This window comes from Natator depressus, chromosome 1 (genome assembly GCF_965152275.1).
Source record: "Natator depressus isolate rNatDep1 chromosome 1, rNatDep2.hap1, whole genome shotgun sequence".
Classification (NCBI taxonomy): domain Eukaryota; kingdom Metazoa; phylum Chordata; order Testudines; family Cheloniidae; genus Natator; species Natator depressus.
In genome coordinates this window covers 33004239-33027369 of record NC_134234.1, presented here as the reverse complement: position 1 = coordinate 33027369, position 23131 = coordinate 33004239, and the positions used below count along the sequence as shown (strand labels likewise).

Sequence of the window (23131 nt, the reverse complement as noted above, 5' to 3'; positions counted from 1 at the left end):
ACCAACAGAAGTTGGTCCAGTAGGAGATATTACCTCACCCACCTTTTCTCGCTAAGATCCTGGGACCAATATGACTACAAGAACACTGCATACAAAATTGCTACAGTACTCAGAGGTGCTGCTTACTGAGATTGGAATGTATAATCAAAGTTAAGTTAATGCAAGATGACTTATATTGACCTGTGTATATGTTTATACTCAAAGTTGTCTCCCACCAACGTAAGTGCTGTTACAGCAACACAGTAACACCACCTCCGCAAATGGTACTGAGCCATGGTCATCGTACTGTGGTCAATGAGGTGCAAGTGTAGACCACTGTGTGCACTATGTCATCTCTAACAGTCCTCCGGCAGCTGTCCCACAATGCCTGCCTGTCACTGCTTTGGTCACAATTGTGAACATTGCTGCCCAGAAGTCAGAGACCAGAAGCCATACCCACTTTAAGATCCCCATGTGTACAGCCCAGCTTGGTAAGTACAACTAGGAGCTCTCCCTTGTTGCGTGCAGACATACCACAAGGCTAGGGAGGCGGTAACGGGGTCGGCATCCGCCTCTTGCGAGCACTCCCTTTCTCTGGGCAATAGTGCCTGCAAACAGTACTTTTTGTGGGGCAGCCCCCTTTGGTTGGTTGGGTGTGAACCTGCTTTTGATTTTAGTTCTTGTATCAGGGTGGAACACACCTCTTGTGAGCGCCCCCCAGCCGATGGCTCTCTCAGCAGGTCTTCCGCAGCTCAGCCCTCCGGTCAAGCCACACACACTGTCCCCCCTTCCGGCGTATACAGTCCAAGTTCTCATGTTGGCCCTGGTATGAGGCTATAGCTCCAAGGCTTCTCCCAAAGGCACACCCTTCTTCAACCACCCAGCCAGACCCCATCTCAGTACCCACAGCTGATGGTGTTTCAGCAGGCCTCCCTGGGCTCAGTCTTTAACCAGACCAGCTGTACCCTTGCTGGCCTGGCCAGGTTCTCTGCTCAGTCCCCCTGGGCTTCAGCCTGCCTGCACTGACCTTCCGCTGGCCCTGCTGCTCTTCCCGCCAGCCAGGCACCCGGTCTTCAGCAGCCTTTCCTGGGCTTGATTCTGTCTGGTGAGCTCTCTGCAATGAGCTGTTTGTCTAGCCAGCGAGGCACCTGGACCTCCCTCTTTGAGCTCTACACTGCAACTGAACTTCTCTGCACTACTGCTTCTCTTATATACAGCCCTTCTGGTCCCAGATTGGCTGCTCCTCTGCAACCACTTTAGACTGCCTGGAGGACCTCTCTCTGCTCTATTCTGGGGCAGGGTGACACAGGGCCGTGAGGCCTCCAGCAGGGGCCCTTTGCACCTAGTCCACCCTGCCACAGAGGCCAACAGTTGATCTGGTGCTGAGTAACAGACCTGCTGCTTTTACAATGAGCTGCATGCCATACTTGGCAGAGACCCCACCAGGAGCCCTCAGGAGTTATAGTGGGGGAGGAGGAGCAAGAGGGACATGTGGCAGGGGAGTCCAGCTCTGTCGCAAGCCAGGATCTTCTTGAGGCTCCACTGTAGTCTAGACACTCCCAGCAGTCAAGCATGGACGAGTTCAATCCAAGGGAAGAACCTCAGGTAAGTGTCTGCATGCATTCTCCTTTAAAACGTTGAATCGTGAAGTGGAAACTGGCCCAACCCCAAGTTAGCAGAACACAGCTATTGACTTTTCATTGTTTTACTCATATGAGAAAAGGCAGAGGCACGACCAACAGAGGCAGAGTTGTCATCTGCTTTTTGTTCCCCTCTAGGGTTAGGTGGGGAGAGGAGGCATGCAGAACAGTTTATGTACCCAGGGCTGTGTCTTGTAGCTTCCTAGGAGATCTCGGTGAAATTTTCATGGAGATAATTGGCAATCCTCTTGTAAAGATTTCTAGGGATGTCTGCCTTACTTCTTCCTCCACAGTAGAACACTTCCCCACGCCACTCCTTGATGACTTTAGCAGGCACCATTGCAGTAAATGGGCTAGTGGCATACAGGCCCATGCAGCTTTGGAATGCCAGCAACAGCTGTGTTTTCTGTACTTTTGTGACCCTCAGGAGTGAAATATCAGCTAAAATCACCACCGCCTGTGGAAAATAGTGCCAATACTCAGTGCCTTCACCCTGTACTTGTACTCATACAAACAGGGGCCGAAATGTTATTGTTTTATGCAACCAAACAATCCCCTCTTCATTTCCACCTCTCAGCTCTGGAGGGCCATACTCACCATGGCTGTGGCTGGAGAGTGGTGCTGTGCAAAGGCAGTCTAAAGCTGAAGTGTCTGTACGCATATCTTATTTAAAAGTTTTATGGGAATAAGAAAGGGAGTTCTGAATCTTATCTTATGCTTTCTGTTGTGGCTATAAATACAATGATACATCTGTCTATTTTATCTTTAGCTGCTGCATTATGGCCTTGAGGGGGGCTCCCCCCACACGCTCGGAACGCCTGACCCTGATGAAGAGAAAAAGGAGACTAGGGAGGACACATTCAGTGAGATCCTGCAAGCCAGGACTATGAACTGTGGGCCTGGAGCTTGAATATAGCAACACAGTCTGTAGAAAGAAAGCAAGCTGACAGGCAAAAGGCCTAGGAATCGCAGCAGGAAAAGGAGACGGAGATGCACCAGGACATAATGGGGCTTTTCAGGCAGCAAACACAGATGCTGCAGGCGCTTGTTGACTTACAGGTTCAACAGACATGGGCTTGCCTCCCTTTTCAGTCAATGGAAAAGTCCATTTCAGCAGTGTTCCAGGTGGCACCATAAGCTGCATCCCTACCCCTACAATATCACACCATGGGACAGTAAGGAAAACTACAGCTTCACAAACAATGGGCGAGAGTGGCATGATTGGTGTATGTTTGACAGAAATAGACTGGAACTTTTTTTTACTATTCTACTTTTAAAGCTCTGTTCCATTAATTTATAAGTTTGCATTGTGTTGTTTAACTGTACATTTTTTGCAGTGTTTTTGGTATATAATACTTTTTATTTTTTGGAAATAAATTCATCTTTATTACTTCATAACATATATGGCAGACTGCCTAATGCTAGTCAAAGCACATTACTTGTAACAGAACAGGACCACAGAACTCATTGTTGCATCCGATGAAGTGAGCTGTAGCTCACGAAAGCTTATGCTCAAATAAATTAGTTAGTCTCTAAGGTGCCACAAGTACTCCTTTTCTTTTTGCAAATACAGACTAACACAGCTGTTACTCTGAAACAGAACTCATCGGTTCAGTTAAAAACTCACTGTACATTTGTAATAATTATACTAACCATCACATAATTCATAGCGTCATTAAAAGTGTGATATATTCATAAATGTACGCCAAGCGCTGCACAACTCCTAACAACCCCCAAACTTCAGGGCCAGGTAGAGCACTGTCTAGCAGAGCACATTACCATGGCTGACAAAGTACTCTTTCAAGGCTTTCCTCAGCTGCATAGCTCTGCACTGAGATCTTCTAATTGCCCTTATCTCTGGCTGTTCAAAGTCAGCAGACAGCCACTCCAACTCCACCCCAGCAGCAACTTTCCCTGCTTTGCCTCACAGATATTATGCAGGACACACCAGGCAGCTAAATTACTGAGCCAGCAAAACCACAATTGTGATTATGTGTTTAATCCAAAGACCCTACTGATAAGTCAGAAACTAAATACATACAAGATAAATATTGGATCAGATAGTATTCTAGTTTTAAAGAGACAATCAGCAGCCTCTGGGCTCAATGTGAAACCCGTAATTAATAGATCTAGATAGCAAAAATAATCAAATCAATATGGTCATTTAACTTAAGTCTTTTGAAACATCCTTACTGGATAAAGAATATTTTCAGAAAATTTTATTACAAAAGTTATACTCTATTTTAAATGTCATTAGCAGATAGACATTAACTTTTGAAATGTTAAATACTCCACCCTGGTTACAGGTGATTTAGAATAAAGGCAATTTAAAATCACTTGATTAAAAAACAAAATACTGATTTTAATCAGGTCAAGCCTTTGTATAACTTTCCAAAATTAAGCTACCTTTAGGTTAAAATTTACAATGAACTAAACCATAAATGCTTTTGATCCTGCAACCGTTTCCGCATTAATCACAATTATTTTTTGTAATCGCTTGACAGCCCTATTTATCAGTTTTGTTGTTTCTCACAGTAAGGCTGTTAAATTAAGACCATGGACTTTGTCTCTTTCCAGCACAGATGAGCATTTTTAAATGTGAAACTTCTTAGTAGGAAAAAAACCTCTGTAAAATCTGACATTCTACTAACAGTAGGAAACTAACTGAAGAAACAAGTACAAATCATCCACATAACCAATTTTACTCTAATATGGGAAGAACTAGAACAAAATTTAAGTAAAAATTTGAAAATTAAAAATTATACTTATTAAAATTTTGTTTTTTATCCACCATGATTGCAGTTAACATAAAAAGGAAGAAAACCTCTAAATTCAAATAATGACTTTAACAAGTACATTATTTTTAATTTTCAGGAGCAAAAAAAGAATCAGAATTTACTGCTTACAATTCTGTTTTCAAACAGGATATTTAACACTAGGAGCTGGGTGAACTGATTTAAATCAAGGCGATTTAAATCACCATGTGGAAAGCCTCAATTTAAATAATCAATTTTAATCAACTTTTCCATTTGTACTTCAGTTATTATCTAAAGAAAGTTGCATTCTATCATTGGTTGGTGTAACCCTTAAAAGACCTTGATTTACAACTAAATAGAGCCTTTGCATTACATTTGGTTCATCTTTTTGCTACCTAAGAGGGTACACACTATAACTAGATACATTTATTGGAGAAACTATATAGCTTAATATTTTCAAATTCTTTTAAACTGAACTTTTAGAACATTTAGAATGATATTTTGCTTTTTACTAGATAATTAACTTTTTGCTCATTATTTGTGTCAAGCTGCATTTGGAGGGTAACAGGAATTTTAATTAGACACACAACAGCATATAAAATGTATTTTGATTAAAATGTTTTGATAAGAGAAGTTTATGTATCCAAAATATGTTTCACATTTAAAACTAAATGATTTATTAAGCAGAAGGATTAACTCTAGTCAGTGAATTAAACTGATTATTTCAGGTCAGCCTGGGAAAATTTTCAAATATGTCTAAGTAAAAGTGACTGGAGTTTAAATTCCTCGTCTTGCCTAAGTCTCTTGAAAATGAGACAGATTCTTAAGTTGATTAGGATGACCTATTGTGCCCTATTTATAAAGCTTGACTTCAAATGGTAGATGTTTTTCTCCTGATTCTTTCTTTTTATAGAAAGATTCTGATAGATTCTCATGGATTCAGCGTATTTATTTAAACCTTTAAAAAGATTATAAATCTAGGCCGTAACACATTTTGTATTAAATTCAGCTTTCATTTTAAACAATTTTAAAAAACGAAAATGTTTAAATTAAACAACAAAAATAAAATAAATCCGATTTAAATAAAAAAACCATTTTTAAAAAATCATTGATTTATCCACCATGACTAGCAGTGAAGACACCTTGCTTCAGGCAAAATGACAAGGAAAATTAACAAGTTTTTATAATCTTTAAAACTTTTAACTCTTAATTACATATCCAAAGTATCACCTTGGGGCAAGCTTTTGTTTTTGCTCTAAACATTCAACTAAGAAACAGTGAGTGTGGATAAAAGCTTTGTGACTAAGCAAGGAAAGAGTGCTGAAATCTGCACAGTAAAAGCTACCTAAATAAGCTTTATCAATATGATCTCACATAAGCATCTTTGTTTTTGTGCACCTTGATTGCCACTTACAGACTGAAATGGTCTTGTGATGATCCTTACATACATAGCTAATTTTAAATGGCTTTAATTCAAAGGCAAACAACGTCATTTATCTATTAGAGCTGGGATTTATCAGTTTCCTGGTGTATCCGGTTTCTTACCTTTCTTGGGTATGGAAAGCATTTAAATATGGGGCTCTGCACCCATACAGGGCAGGCAGCAAAGACCTCACAGGCAGAAAAGGAACAAACATGGCTTTGTTTCTAGGGGGAAGAGAAGAGAATTTGGGGGAGGGGAACTAGTATTTTTTTTTTAAACAGGCAACTGGAGACAATATAAAGTTTTTCTGTGTTATGCACTCACAGCTTACCTCATGGCTTACCTCTATGATCTGTTGACTACAGTCAGTTCTAACATATACCATGTGTTTTGGAATGGTTTGAGGGTGCTGTTTAAATATAAGGCATTAACTGTTCTATCCTCACTCACCAACAAATAGCATCTACTTGCAGTAGATAATGAATAATTGACAGCTATGGGAAGTTTTCGACCACCCTTCACTTATTTTAACGAGAAAAATGGGGTAAACACATTGATCACTGGCTTTTCAAAGAGCAAGACCGAGAATTATTACAATTCACAGACATAAGGGGCCAGTTCTCTGCTGGTGTAATCTGGCACAGCACTGTTGCTAGTTTACAGCCACGGTGATTCCTCCTGCAGATTTGTGTTCAAGGACCTTTCTAGGTAATCAATAAGGAGAATAGGGAAAATGAAGTCAACTATTCATCTGTGTATTAATCACTTCACCCTTCAAAAGTCAAGCCACCTCTATTCTCCAAATTTATTATTGAAAAGGAACACCATTAGCTTACAAAAGGTCACACTATGGTCTAAAAATTACTTCTCTATTTTCTCAATTTTGTGCATTTGACAGCATTTTGTGAATATAAACACAATATTTAGTGCCCTTTTCACATGACAAAGATGATTTTTTTTCTTAATAGGAAAAATGTGATTGTACAGACAAAAGTTACCAGTGGGATTGGTAGAAAGTTGTATCAAAACTCTAACACATATTTCAAGTGTGCCTTTTTACAAAAGTCTGGTACTGCAATTTGTTGTTTATGAAAGATGTAAGTCATCCTTGTGAATCCCTTTACAGCATATTTTCATATGATCATAGAAATGTAGGGCTGGAAGGGACTTCCAGAGGTCACCTAGTTCAGAGGCTCTCAACCTTTTCAGACTATTGTACCCCTTTCATGAGTCCGATTTGTCTTGTGTACCCTCAAGTTTCACCTCACTGAAAAGCTACTTGCTTATAAAATCAGACATAAAAAACACAAAAAAGTGTCATAGCACACTATTACTGTAAAATTGCTTACTTTCTCATTTTTACAATATAATTATAAATTAAATCAAGTGGAATATAAACATTGTACTTACACCTGAGTGTATAGTATAAAGAGAAATATAAACAAGTCATTGTATGAAATTTTAGTTAATACCGACTTCGCTAGTGCTTTTTATGTAGTCTGTTGTAAAAGTAGGCAAATATCTAGATGAGTTGAAGTATCCTCTGGAAGACATCTTGGTACCCCTGGTTGAGAACCACTGATCTACTTCAACCCAGAGCTGAGGCAGGACCACAGTTATACTTAGACCATCCCTAACAGATATTTGTCCTCTAACCTATTCTTTAAAACCTTCAATGATGGGGATTCCACAACCTCCCCTTTGGTAACCTTTCCACTACTTCACCATCCTTATTCTATCTTCAGTGGACATTGAGAACAACTGATCAGTCCTCTTTATAACACCCCTTAACATATTTGAAGACTTATCAGATCCCCCTCATAGATTTCTTTTCTCAGGACTAAACATGCACAGTGTTTTTAAGCTTTCCTCCGAGATCAGGCTCTCTAAACTTTTTGTTGCTCTCCTCTGGACATTCTCCAATTTGTCCCTATATTTCCTAAAGTATGGTGCCCAGAACTGGACTAGAACTTCAGGTGAGGCCTGACCAGTGCAAAGTACAGCAGAACACAGTTACCTCCCATGTCTTATATATAAGCCCCTTCGTTTTCAGTTTAAACCAATTTTTACAAAAAAAAAAAAACCCACAACCCTGGGTTTTACAAAAAGTATTTGTTTTTTCCCCCCGATTTTCACCCTACAAAATAAAAATAATTTATTTTATTAGGTAAATACAGTGCACGAGATATATGCATTACAATACATTAGTCTATGTGCATATGCAAAGCTGTCCATTGAAATAAAGCTATGTATTAGTCTAGAAGATGCATACAAACAGGTATAGACGCAAGCTCTGAAGTGCGTGCACATCTGAACGGACTGATGAATCTCATGCCACCATGTAAACATTTCAAGCTATTAGCAGATAATAGTTTAAAGATCTGATACACCAACATGGGAACAAAATGAAAATCTGTATAAAAATATGTTTCAGAACACAAGTATTCGAAAGTTTTACAAAAATAAAAACAGGAAGGAAAGGATGAAGTTCAGTACATGTCCGGCAAATGGTGTGACCCAATTATTAAATGTAAATATGTATAGGCTAATAGTTCTAAGTTTACAACAGTAAACTGTTCATTCAAATGAAAAGTTTTATTTGGGGATTAGAGAGATATTGTTTTCTTCAACTTGGAAGTGGTATGTTTTGAGTTCTGTTTTAGTTCTGCAGCAAGCCACGCTGAATTCCATTATTCAGAGCATTAATCTACTGAATACTTTTTTCCCATCCTTACATCCACCAAAATAAACCCTGATATTTACCCAGAAAAATTAAGTTTTTCCTACAGATTTTCACCTATTTTTGTTGTTATAGTAATAAACACCGATAAATAAAAATTAGGGCTGTCAAGCAACTAAAGAAATCAATCGTGATTGCTGTTAAATAATAATAGAATACCATGTATTTAAATATTTTAGGCTGTTTTCTACATTTTCAAATATATTGATTTCAATTACAACACAGAATACAAAGTGTACAGTGCTCACTTTATATTTATTTTTGATTACAAGTATTTGCACTGTAAAAAACCCCAAAAGAAATAGTATTTTTCATTCATCTAACACAAGTACTGTAGTGCAATCTCTTTATCATGAAAGTTGAACTTACAAATGAAGCATTATGTACCAAAAACATCATTCAAAAATAAAACAATGTAAAATGTCAGAGCCTACAAGTCCACTCAGTCCTACTTCTTGTTCAGCCAATCGCTTAGACAAACTAGTTTCTTTACATTTACAGGAGATAAAATGCTGCCTGCTTCTTCTTTACAATGTCACCTGAAAGTGAGAACAGGCACGTGCCAGATGCGCTAAAGATTCTTAAGTCCCTTCACGCTTCAACCACCATTCCAGGGGACGTGTGTCCATGCTGATGACGAGTTCTGCTCGATAACCACCCAAAGCAGTGCGGAACGATGCATGTTCATTTTCATTATCTGAGTCAGATGCCACCAGGAGAAGGTTGATTTTCTTTTTTGGTGGTTCAGGTTCTATAGTTTCCACATCGGAGTGTTGCTCTTTGAAGACTTCTGTAAACATGCTCCACACTCCACCTCATCCCTCTCAGCTTTTGGACGGCACTTCAGATTCTTAAACCTTGGGTCGAGTGCTGTAGCTATCTTTAGAAATCTCACAGGGGTACCTTCTTTGCATTTTGTCAAATCTGCAGTGAAAGTGTTCTTAAAATGAACAACATGTGCTGTGTCATCATCCGAGACTACTATAACATGAAATATATGGCAGAATGCAGGTAAAACAGAGCAGGGGACATACAATTCTCCCCCAAGAAGTTCAGTCACAAATGTAATTAACGCTTTTTTTTTTTTTTTTTATAGCATGGAAGCATGTCCTCTGGAATGGTAGCCGAAGCATGAAGGGGCATACGAATATTTAGCATATCTGGCACGTAAACACCTTGCAATGCCAGCTACAAAAGTGCCATGCAAATGTCTGTTCTCACTTTCTGGTGACATTGTAAATAAGAAGATTGCAGCATTATCTCCTGCAAATGTAAACAAACTTGTTTGTCTTAGCAATTGACTGAACAAGAAGTAGGACTGAGTGGACTTTTAGGCTCTGACATTTTACGTTATTTTATTTTTGAATGCAGTTATGTAACAAAAAAATCTACATTTGTAAGTTGCACTTTCACGACAAAGACTACACTACAGTACTTGTATTAGGAGAACTGAAAAAATACAATTTCTTTTGTTTAACATTTTTACAGTGAAAATATTTGTAAATCAAAAATAATATACCCTTCGATTTCAATTACAACCCAGAATACAATATATATGAAAATGTAGAAAAACATCCAAAATATGTAATAAATTTCAATTGCTATTCTATTGTTTAACAATGCGAGTAAAACTGCGATTAATCGCGATTAACTTTGAGTTAATTGCATGAGTTAACTGCAATTATTTGATAGCCCTAATAAAAATAAAAACGGAAAATAAAGGGCCTTAAATATAGGACACTTTTGTTAATACATCCCAGAATATTAGCCTTTTTTACAACGGCACCACACTTTTGGCTCATATTCAATTTGTAACCCACTATTAACTCTGATCCTTTTCTGCAGTACTACCCGCCAGCCAGTTATTCCCTATTTTGTATTTATGCATTTGAGTTTTCCTTATTAAGTGCAGTACAATAGAACAGCAGTGTTATTAATTGACTGGTCAACCACACACCTCATTTGCAACCAGAAATATGCAATGAGCAGCAGCAGAGGGGGGGAAAAAAGCACAAGTACTGTACAGTACTAAAACAATAAAGGGAAAGTTTTAAAAAGATTTGATAAGGTAAGGAAACTGTTTCTGTACTTGCTTCATTTAAATTAAGATGGTTAAAAGTTTTTCTTCTGCATGGTAAAGTTTCAAAACTGTATTAAGTCAATGTTTAGTTGTAAACTTCTGAAAGTTTTGTTTTGTTCAGAGTTACAAACATTTCAGTGTTATGAACCTCCATTCCTGAGTTGTTCATAATGCTGAGATTCTACTGTACTTTGCACTTGTCTTTTGTTTGTTCTTATCTTTCAAGGAAAACAAAATGTTTTTCATAAACCAATATTATGAACACTAAGTTAAAATGAGCACAATAAAGTGCTTTCACTGTTAGCAACTCTGTTTTGCAGATTAAAATTAATTCCCTGGAATTTGGGGGAAAACTGGATGAAGACTGATGCTTAAACCTATCTCTAGTTATATGGTCTCACAGTAGGCAATTTTAAAAGATAAGTAACCACTGTACACATTCCTGTATTGAATATTTGGTTGAGACTTTTTCCTACTATGTCTATTCTTCTAATAACTTATCCACACCTATGACTTCAATACGTTACATCTGCCATTCTTATTTATGTTCAAGTGAGATTTGGTTTCTTTTAGTTCGTCTGTTACTAGGGCAATAGATATTTTGAGAATATGAAATGAATGTAGGCAGGTTTTTGAAATCTTAGCTTTCTTTAAACAAGGCTGCCATTGTTTGCAAACATCAAGAATGAACTGTCCCTTTTGTATCCTAAAACAGTATAACAGGATTTGTGGCCAACTTCCATGATTTTACAGTATCAATGACTGCCCTGTTACCCATAATTAATTTATAACTAAACCCAGGAAAAAATGCTGTTGCAATTGGTTCACCGACTTCTAGGTTTGATTGTATGTGGCACTGAACAGTAATCTTGTGGAGTACACTCACTCCACTACTTTAAATTTCACAAAAGACTTGCATTTTGTATAGCACAGGCAGGCAGAAACAATTCAAATACAAACAAGATTGAGCAGCAAGTGCAAACGGCTATAATCTGTTCCTGAATGATGTGACATCTATGCAGTTCAAAATAAACTAAAGTTTCTTTAAACTCCTTCAGATACCTGAGTATTATTTAAAAACTGAATTTTCAGAACAATTTAAAATAGACATTTGTCCTTGTTGTAATATCGATATAACTGAAAGGATTTGACATGCCTCCAAAGAATGCCCTTACTTCCTAGCAGCACGTTTGTGTCAAAGGAGTGCTAGTCAGTAGATGAATGTACATGATAGACTGAGAAAAATAACACTCATTCGACAGTATATAGAACTTGGCCTAAGACAAGTAGAAATGTAAGTTTAGATGATTCAGTGGGCCTGATTTTCGGCTGATGTAAATCAGTTTAGCGCTCAGCTTAAGATCTAGCAAAACATACATATCATAATTCATTCTCAATATTAGACAAATGAGAATACAACAATTTCTTACACATAATAGTATTAGTTGTCCTCACTGTCCTTTGTGCACTCACACACTACACATCACTTCCTATTTCACAAATTAGGCCAGAAGAGAGGCTAGATGGCAGCTTCCAGTCTCTTCATTTAATTAAAAATTAATTGAAAATTAAGGTGATTGTGCTTTTTAAAACAGTACAGAAATTTCCTTTAATGACTATGTAGTTATTTATAAATTAATGTACAGAACTTATATACCAAGAGTCCAACAGTAACAGCTGGAATATGTGAAAATGCAAGAAATCTGAAGCTCAAAGAAAATCACTAAACGTTTTGTAATGTTTTAGGTAGCACCGTTTCATAACAAACACGATATATAAGATTGCATTCCACAGCCTTGCTCTCAGAAACAGTACTGAACATGAATGAAGCTACTACAGCTTTCTACCCTCCTGTTGTAGTTACGGTGTAAAAGTTATATACACAATTGAAGCAATACTATTAAATACTAACAATCTCAGTGAGAGTCATGCACCCTCAATCTCCTTCCCAATCCAAGGTCACTGTCTTGTTCTAAAACGTGCAAAGCTGCTGTCCACACACATTTGGTACTGATACAAATACTTCTGTTAGGGGTGTGATTTTTTTTAACCTAAATAGTTATACTGGTACAGTCCCCAATGTGGATGCAGTTACAGCAGTAAAACAGTGTAGCTTATTCCCCTTCTCATACAGGAATAGCTATTCTGACATAAAGTACTTTTATATACCTAACACTACAGCCACACTAAGGGCATACAGTTATATCAGTGTGGCAGCTGGGGCTGCTCTGTAGTGCCCCCCCCCCCCGGGCCAAGTATGGTACTGGAGGCATTTCCTGCTGCAGTCCACAAGTTTTGGTCACCTGCTTGAAGTGGGGTGGCCTGTGCCATAGGATCGGCATCAGCCTCTAAACAGTTAAGTAACAAAATAATCAGATCAGAATTTATTTAATGGCATAGACAGCCAAACAAAATTCAAATGCAAGCATTCAGTTAAAGCTCTTGGGGGCAAGGCCCTGACCTCCTCCGTCTCAGTCTCACCTAGCATTGCCCCTCAGAAGCAGAAATCAAGCCTTCTTAAGTAGGCTGGTATCTCCTCATTGGTAAGTGTCTCCTCTTGGCCCTTCTAGGCCTCTGGAGGAATAAGGTATGTCTGTGCTGCAGCTGTGTCACCGGAGTGCCATAGTGCAGATACTTCATACATCGAGGGCTCGGGTTTTGCCATTGATGTAGTTAATCCATCTGCCAGAGGCAGTAGCTAGGTCAACAGAAGAATTCTTCCATTGACCTAGCCACATGTCCATCAGGGGTTAGGCTGACCTAACTATGGCACTTAGAGTGAAAAAATTTTCACAGCCGAGTGACTTAGCTAAGTTGATCAAATTTTTAAGTGTAGCCTGGGCTTAAGTCTTGTTGGTAGCCAGTCTGAATAGGTTTACCTTGTGCAGAGGTATCAGGATGGTGAGGCATTCAGCAGGGGGCAGACAAGTCCTGACAGACAAAGCCACAATTCATAGTTACAGTGGCGCAACTTGTGTGTTTAGACAAGGCCCTTAGTGAATCTGAGACACCTACTTTCTATCATTTGCCAAACCTTGCATATCTATATCTACACACACACACACACTTCTCTCTTGCCACATGAAAAGTTTTTTTATAAAACAATTGTCTAAGCATGATATAATGGGGCAAATACCAGCCTACCCATCTATACTGGGAAAATGGGCCTCTTGGACTACTAGAATTCTTTGAGCATGCCAACAAAAAATAAACAGTGAGAAAAAAACCAGTAAACATTTATTTGGATTTTAAAAGCATTTGACAAAATTTCTAACACGAGGCTATAAGGAAACTAAGGAGTTGGGAGGTACAATTCTGCCAGACTGGAAACTGGTTTAAGGTTTGTATATATGAAAAAAATATTATCAGTTTAACTTCAAGTGCTATTTTAAATGAAAATTAGTTAAACTGGTCCAAAAGGCTGTAGGGACACTTATAATGGCTTAAACTCAGGTTTATTTTGGTTTAGTCTACCAATTACGAATACTCAAAGAGTCAGATTATTTCTATAGCTGTTTCATTAATATTTCTGTTATAAAATATTCAAGATATTTCATTTTATCTTGTCCTCAAAGTATCAGGCAAAAATGAAAACACAAAACAAACAAAAGGTTCGTGCTTCCTCAGGAACACAGACCAGGATATCAATTACCAGCAATGGATGCACCAATATCACTGGCTGAGGAATTTGCTTTAGAATTCACTAATAGGAAACAGCATATTTTTATTAATATGTATATATTCTATATTGTGTATTTTGCACCACTCTCTCAGATTTAATGATCTCTTCAAATAATCCTTTCCCTTTACACAGAAATAAATAGACCTTTAAAATGCGCAAAAAAAGGAAATGTTATTTTGCTTTTAATGAGAAAAAAAAGTGTATGCATTTACTATTATTAGGAGACGCAAGAAAAGAAGATTGCTGACCAGTAACTTTGTTTCTCAGAATGTGTTACCTCTTCTGCAGATCCACAAAGATGTTACTTGCTCTAACACAAGACACCGATTTATGGAAAATAGTAACACTGTTAGGGGACACAGATTCACTGAGCAGCATAATCAATCATCTTTTCTGCATTCAAACTATGTAATCTGACTTTGCCTGATAGATCATGAGGCTTTGGAAAAGACAGACAGCAAAAATAAAAACCCAAGACCACCTTAAGTTAAAGGTTTTAGATAAATCACAATTCCACTTTGTTTTTATGAAACGCCGTCAAGAAGGTTTGCAATACAGGCTGTAGCTAAAACAATCCTGACAGATGTCAGTAGCCTCTGTTTGCAAGAAGCTGGGAATGGGCGACAGGGGATGGATCACCTGATGATTACCTGTTCTGTTCATTCCCTCTGGGGCACCTGGCATTGGCCACTGTTGGAAGACAGGACAGGGGGCTAGATGGACCTTTGGTCTGACCCAGTATGACTGTTCTTATGTATTCCCTTCATCAAAAGATGGAGACTCCCAAACGTTCAAAAGGGGCTTCCATAAACCCACTGAGAACCAGCTATAAATCCCACAAGCCAGGCTAGTGTTCCCTCCAGTCCAATATCATATCTATAACTGTAGACAGTAGTAGCTATTTTAGAAAGACAAATGCTGAAGCAGTCAATTATGGGATAACTTGCCCCCAGGGAAAGTTTCCTCCTAACCCCCAGAAATCAGAGATTGGCTGATACTTCAAAGCTTGAGTTTTTATATCATTCCAAAGCTTTTTTAAAATATTCATTAATTTAAATCTGGATATTCTTGTTATTCATAAATATCTAATCTAAACCTATCTGAATCCTAAGCTTTCTGTCTCACTGATATCCTCTGGCAATAAGTGTCACAAACTGATATTTCCTTTTACCAGTTTTGAATTTGCTCCTCTCAATGTTATTAAAAGATGCGGCGGGGGGGGGGGAAGGAGGGAAGAAAACCCCAATCTAATTTTTGCATTAATTATTTTGTAAGCTTTTATCCCCTCTTAATAATTTCCTTTCTAAGGTAAAACTACTCCACTCTCTTCAATCCCTCTGCCATGTTCCTAATCATTGTGGCAACATGCTTCTGAAACACCCCCTCCCTCAATCTTTCTTGGCAGGGGGTGACCAGAACTGAACACACTATTCCAAGTGAGGGAATATCACTGAGCTATTTAATGGCATAGTGTTTTTCTGTATTATTCTCCATCCTATTCCTTATGGCGTACCCTATTCCTGCCAGCAGTGGCAGGGTGTGTGCTGCATAGTGAGAGACGCGGCTCTTTGACAGCATACTCACTCTGCAGCAAGATGGCAAAGGCCACCAGGAGCAGGGCACACACTACCACCACGCCAAGCCCACGAGCAGCAGCAGATCATCAGAGGCAACCAAGCCAACCTGAGCCTGAGAGCATCAGGTTGTTTTCTGACCCGACCGTAACACAGGTAGTTAGGTCCCATTGAGCTGGGGTCAGATTGTAGGGCTTTATTCTAGATGCCAACACATAGACTCCCACATGAAACTGTCAAGTGGAAACCAACTGGAGTGAGGCAATAAGGGCAGAGACTGGGATCAGGACCTCTGAAACGTAAGAGATCCAGGATACCTTAGACAGACCAAGAAGCTAATGGATGATTTCTGATAGTTTTTTCATTTTTTCCAAGTACAACATGTGTCTTTGACATGAACAGATTAGTATCCTCTAAAAGCAAAGTATCTTTGCCTGCACTTTAGAAAACAGTCCTGACATCTGCAGCCAAAACATCTCCAAACTGCCGCCATTCCCAGAGACCAGGTTCCAAAGTCAAAAATGTTATGTGAGGCTCTTAAAAAGTAATACCATCACACCAACTTCTCTTCTTTGATGGTGGACAAAACCTCAAATATTTTCCCTCCCAGGCATCCATTCGACTCATGCAGAAAATTTAACCCATAAGACATAATTGTAGTGGCTCATAAGAGCCTAACAGTTGGCTGGCCTTAAAGAAAGCCAGAAATATGCTTTCTTCACCAATTGATCCAAGTTCTTAAGATTCCCTGCCCACAGGAGCATAAAAAAGATCTCTGAAAGGCCTAGATCCTTGTGAGGCCACAAATATTGTGAAGGAGACCAGGGAAGAATGCTTAAAAAGTAGTTTAAAGTATCTGGTACAAAAGGTGTTTCCTGGAAACTCATAGCACTGCAGCTGGATGAGTCCATAGCTCCTTCATTCACTTTACAAGCCCTAAATGTACTGGAAAAGCAGCTCTGCCTGAACACACTTATGTGATTTGCTTTCCACCTAGATAAGATGAATATCAGGAAACCGAACTATCCTAACCTACCAGATCCTACATTTTTTTCATTTCTCCCAGAGGAGAATCATCCAAGGACAATGGTGAAGACTGAGAAACCTGTTCTTAACAGTCAGCCCTTAGTAATGCAGAATCTGGGAGCCTTTCATGGTGAGAGAGAAAAACACTCCTCCAATGATCTAGAACACTTGGAAAAAATTATTTACACGTATGGTCAGTCTGATCCTGTATCCCTTTTACTGAAATAGCCTCTGGAAAAAGAACACGAAACACGAGGAGCTGGAGTCCAAATTGCCAAAATCCCAGGCAAAGCCTATAACTGCCTAGCAGCAGACAGACAGGTAGGATGGCCAGACCAAGGAGTATCATTATCAGAAGATCTATACCCTGCAGATACAATCATACTCTTCTTATAAACTCCTTCCATTTTCCTGAAAAATAGAGGTCTTGGAACTTAAATCCAACTATTCTGTGAAAAAGACGTTTCTGCAGGAGACACTAATGGAGGACTCATGACTGAGGACTGACCCTACAAATCCCACTGTGCGTATGCAGAGGCCCAAAGAAGGGTAAGTGCCTTACTAGTGCAAAGGATCCTACTGTTCCAGGTCTGAGGAAGGCCTAATTCCTTTGGTCATGCATAATCTGAAATGACTGCCTATGGTGAGGCATGACAAGACCCTTCCCTCATATCTGGCACTTTCGTAAGTTTAGATGATTGGCCTTTGTCTTACTCAGATCCTCACCATGCTTACGACTGTTCAGAAGCTGTGGACACTGGCTCTGAGGACTAAGATCCAAGTCCAGACAACAGCGTTTTGTCACAGTGATAGATCTGAAGACCTCAAATCCAACAATTAAAAGACCTTATACCAGAGTCTCAGATACTCCAGTGTCATATCCAAGGTTCTTCTCTTGGATTTTGAGCCTTTAGATGTCAGAACTGACCCACTCAGTCCTGGGGTATTGTTTCAAGGTAATTTCTCTTCAATCCGTTCGCCTTTGCAGACTGCTCTCAAACTGTGTTTCTTTCCAGGCTGGCATGAGGCATAAACACAGTGCAAGTCTCAAAGCCACAGGATAAATACCCCTTGCCCAAACCCTTTGGACAGTAGGACTTTTATTTGAGATGGGTTTTCAAGCCTATCCTCCACTCCTGCTCAGCTGTGCCAGGAACCAAGTCGCAAGGCAACTTGGACAAGATCCCTATGAACTCTTGAATAAAAGCAGTAACTGAAAACACCACCACCAACAAAACCGCACCTTATTTAACTATTAGCAAAACTTCAAACTGACGAGGACAAAGCAAAATAGGGAAATGTATATCGACTTCCTGAGCACACTGGCTGGTAGAAGAGAGGAATTCAGCAACAGCTAGTGTCTTTCATGCCATCTGTCCCACAACATTGAAACTGAGGGGCAGGCCTGCACATACTATCTATTGTGTTCCGCAGCTCATGTGGTGAGGGATCTGCAGAGGCAACATCAAGAAAGTGAACTGAATGTCTCTTTACTGTTATTACTTTTAAAAAAAGAAAAAGGTGACGCCAATAGAAAATTGTCATTACAGTGAAATTTCCCCTTATGTTTAAGGATCTGAAGATTAATCTATCTAGAGTAGCTTGTTTCAAGTGTTAATATTCAACAATGAATGAAAACCAAGCCCTCAGTGGAAAGAATTAGGCTACAAAAGGCCATGGCAGTCTTCAGAAATAAACACGATTTTCAACTCCTACTGATCACTGAAAGGTAAGCTTTTGAATCAATCAAACTTGATCAATCAAATCAGCACACATTTACTAAAGATCTGCACATGACAAAGTAAAATAAACATCAGGCACAGTAAGTTACCTCTGTCAACAAAACTATGAGCTGAAGAAGAGCTCTGTGTAAGCTCAAAAGCTTGTCTCTCTCACCAACTGAAGTTGGTCCAATAAAAGATATTACCCCACCTACCTGGTCTCTCTAACAAAACTATAGTACATACACTGCCGGAGTGGCCTGGAGGAGGTCATATCGGAAAAGGGAACAAGAATAAGATTTTGTACTTTCTTGGCACAGATGATAAAAACGTAAACCGCAATAGAATGTGAAGTTGTACACATTTCAAGGAAAACTCCTTCAAGCTCAACAGCAGCTAGCAGCCTGTCTCTATTTGCCGTCACTCTAGATCAGAGGAGCTCACATGGTTCCCCCCCCCCCCTTTTCCTGCCCCCTTCAGTTACACTTGAGCTCTTTGACTGAAAAGGTCTGGAACAGATTAAAAGTCCAACCACAAAATAAAAAGCCTTGGCACATACTCAATCCTGTCTGGGATACACATACACAGTGGGCCCAAAAAGGGAAACTATGCAGTAAGAAACCCTTATGCAATCTTTTGGACATTTCTGTCCTTTTTCAGTTTAACTGCCAGAGCCATAACATTTTATGGAACTTCAGTATGCTCAAGACAAGTAGTTCCACCCTACTATTGAGACAGTACTATTTACGGGAGTTGAAATTAGTTCTTAGAAATTAGATGCATCTTACCTAAAAAGATTTTTTCTCTTAATTCTAGCTGGCTGACCCAAGCTCTTATAATTCAAAACTGTAAAACAATACATGGAAGAAGAGCAAAATACATTTCCTGTGTGATTACTTAAGTAAACATAATTGGCATCCCTCTTTATATTGTAAAAGGCAACACTTTTTCTAAATGACTACTTCCTGTTTCAAACACAGATTACTTAATATATGAATAGTAGATTCTGAAGTTCAAATGACTAATACTGCTTTCATAACACACTAATAGGACTGCAACTCAGAAGGCTAGTATTAAGGGCAATATGGATAGATCTGCCAAAGATGACAATCTCCCATATATGCCCCACCTTTGACTCAGGTTGCACAGTGGTTCAACCTGTTTACAAGCTAGTCAGCAGCTTATAAACAAATTGTAATAATTCTGTGGTTTTCATAAGAACAGACGGATGTTTATATTTAAACATTTAGGACTACACAGTTGAAAAAAAACAAACTGAAATTTCTAGCAGCCATTTTAAAATAAAAGTGAAGTGCTGAGTTTGAGTTTTCCACTATAGTGTTCATATGGCATTCATGGAGTTAATGACTCTCCCAAAAGGGGCCCACAATTGTTGTTAGGTCAACCCCTGTAAAGCTTCAAAGGCTTTGTATCCCCTCAGCCTGACCTACCCAGTGATCTGCACACTGTTTTCATTTAGTTGCACTGAGTCCAAGACTAAAGCTTGAAAACCACAATGATCTGCTCTCTTTTTTATACAGGTTTTTCCATAGCTCTGAAAAAAATACCTCACAAATCCACCCAAAGGAGCTGAAAATAGTGAATTATCTAGATAACAAATCAAGGAAAAGCTATTGTATCTGTTAAAATTTGTAGACTTTTTGTAAAGTATCATTACTTTGTACCGGAAACAAAAACAAAACAAAATACCCGAAGTACCTTAATGCTAAAACATGACCTGAGAAAATTATTACAATTCTGTACAGCTAAATGACCATTTGTATGATGCAGCTAGACTAGATCTGTGATTTCCACAATCCACTGTACTCTGTAGCTATATTCCATTATTGCAGTGGTATTCAAACTGAGGTACATGAGCTCTCATCAGGGGGTACATGAGAAAAATCCTGTAATGGCAGACAACTCATCGTGTTATCCCTTAGAGGCCTCCTTCCCGCCCTCTCTTCTCCCTGCCCCCCCCCACCCCCCATTTTCATAGGTATACTATAACAGTCTCAGATGGAGGTATGTGGTAGACTACATTATTTGGAAAGTGATACGCAGACTAAAAAGATTGAAAAGTTTGTAACATTCTCTTATTGTATGCCTGAAAATTAACATTACCAAAAAAAAGTGGAAGATTAGTTCCTCTAATTTAAAAAGATTTTAATAATTCTATTGTCACGAAAATAATAACCGATGAGTATTTTCCATGCCTCAAATTTTGATACAAGCAACACTATCACATATTTCTCTCAATACTGTTTAAAAACAGACACCTTTAACATGATCATCACTGTAGCAAGCTGGAATTATAAGCTGGTGTGTGATTCAAACGGATTTTGACAGCATGATGATTATTATTAATGAGCTCGTTAGGATATCATAAAGGAAGATAAATATTTCTTTTGGAAGCATTTTAGCTGGTAAAGATTTGCAATTATGGGAGAACAGAGAGCCTGGATCAAATGTTTTATTCTGGTAAAGTAATTCCTGGATGCCACAAAAGCTGGGAGCCCTATGAAGCAACTGGTGAAGTCCTGACCTCTGGCATCAAAGATTTAGATGAGAGAGAGAATATGAATTTATACTTATTTTTTAAAGGCTATAATTAGGGTGTATGTGATTCAAATCAAAGTATTTTATCTTACTGCTAAAAATATTCCAAAGTTTGCCTGCGAAATGAAAATTTCTAAAGTGAACTGAAACTAAAGTGAATAAAAAAAACTCTTAAGTGAGATGAACTTTTACCAAAGCGTGGGTCAAGCCTTGGGTCTAGCCAAGATGTGGTCTTGTTCTTATGGTTTATGTAGTAAATTTCTCCATCCTGGGTCATGGCTTGTTCCCATCCATCAGGGAGTGGGCCTGCAATATAGAAGGAAGGAATTCATAGTAGGCTCTTGTTTGCTCCAGCTCAAAAATAGCTCTAAATAAAAAAAAAAATCCCAACATTTTACATGTAAAACAGTACATGAAACAAATAGTTTCAAGCTCATGTCTAACAGTCCTGGGAGGAGGGCAGAGAAGGGGTGATGAAGAAATCATACAAATGATATCATAAAGCATTTCTGCCATTTTATTAAAAATCTGGAGTTTGATTTTATAACTTTTGTGTCTTTTAATAGGTTTTGGCGCTTAATCCTGTGCTAGGGTCCATTCAGGGTAAAGGAATTTTAGGATACAAAACCAGCAATAAGTCAAGCCTGCCAGAATGAAACCAGTATGAGCACCTGAAATTGTATCAGGGTAGGAAGTAATTCTCTCCCTCCAACAGTGAAAGTTCATCTGCTAAGTAAGATTCAGCAGCAGCATGAAACTGACATGATTCTTCTGAAGTTTTATTTTGCTGCTCCTCCAACATAAGCAGCAGAGCAAAATTTACTGGAATCATCCCTCACCATTGTGAAAGTGCTATGGGCCGCAGCAGATACAAGGCATGATACTGCAGGGAGCGAGGGAGACAAAAAGTGATGAGAAAGTGGAGGAAGAGCAAATAAATAAGAAACACCACAAATGCACAGAGGCTGAAGGAGAAAGGAAGGGTTATGCTATGCCCCACTCCCAGCAGGTAGGCCTGTACGTGTTATCTCAAAATCTCCCCTGTAGCAGAATCCAGGGGCTATGCCTGAATGAGGAAACATGAGGGTCTTCTCTGGCCCCTCATCTACCAAATGACCTGCAAGATACGGGGTGGGGAGTTACCACTAGAACACTGCTCCTGAACGCTACTTATTCTCACCTATAGTTTATCATGTCGTTGTCGTCGTCCTCCCACCCAATCATTCATCTGTATTTTCTTTAGACAGACTGTAAGCTCTTTGAGGTGGGACTGTGTCGTTCTCTGCCTTTGTAAATTACCTGCCACGTGTTGGGACATAAATTTATTTAACTAAGGGTGGGACTTTTTGTATCAGTGATTTAGATACTTGAAGAACACCATCCTTATTGCTTTGGATTTAAGCAATAAAAAGGGGCGCCTATACAAGGTTCTTGGTGCCTCTGCCACAAATATCAAGAAGATAGATAAAATTAAACAGAACTTCCTCCAACAGCCATCAGGCTCTTCTTCCCCTCCTCTTCAATCTAACATGCAACAAAATGCCAATAAGAACAATCTACCAAGGTTGGCTGGTCAGTGTTTGGCTAAGTTTTTAGAAGTCTTATATAGTACAGAACCGACTGGTATGTACACACAAATCTTACAATGCAGGTAGGTGAAATCACACAAAAAACTAGTATTTATTTTATCAGTTTAACATTGGAATAACCCTTCCCTATCATTTTGTTTTAGACTCCTGTTACTGTTGAAAGTTACAGTTGTGGGAAAATAGTTTTTGCTTAATCTTAAAAGAACTGTTCTTGAGAATTTTTAAAGAATAAATTAATATTTATTTGCACACAGAGGCCTCAATCAGGATCAGGCCTACATTGTGCTAGGTGCTGTTCAAATACATAGGAATTGTCCCTGACCCAGGCAGCTTCCATTTAAACTATGTTTCTGCTTTAAATT

General features: G+C 38.8%; 1 protein-coding gene across 5 annotated transcripts in view; it reads right to left on the bottom strand.

The window, feature by feature from the left end:
- Window positions 1–23131, bottom strand: part of YAP1 (Yes1 associated transcriptional regulator) — a 183652-nt gene that overhangs the window by 52988 nt on the left and 107533 nt on the right. For 4 of the 5 annotated variants that reach the window (XM_074957135.1, XM_074957126.1, XM_074957141.1 and 1 more), the window contains one exon: window positions 21373–21486. The exons of the other annotated variant lie outside the window; for it this stretch is intronic. In XM_074957135.1, coding sequence (XP_074813236.1) covers window positions 21373–21486 — 114 coding nt within the window. The remainder of the gene's footprint in view (window positions 1–21372; window positions 21487–23131) is intronic. 5 annotated transcript variants of the gene reach the window in all.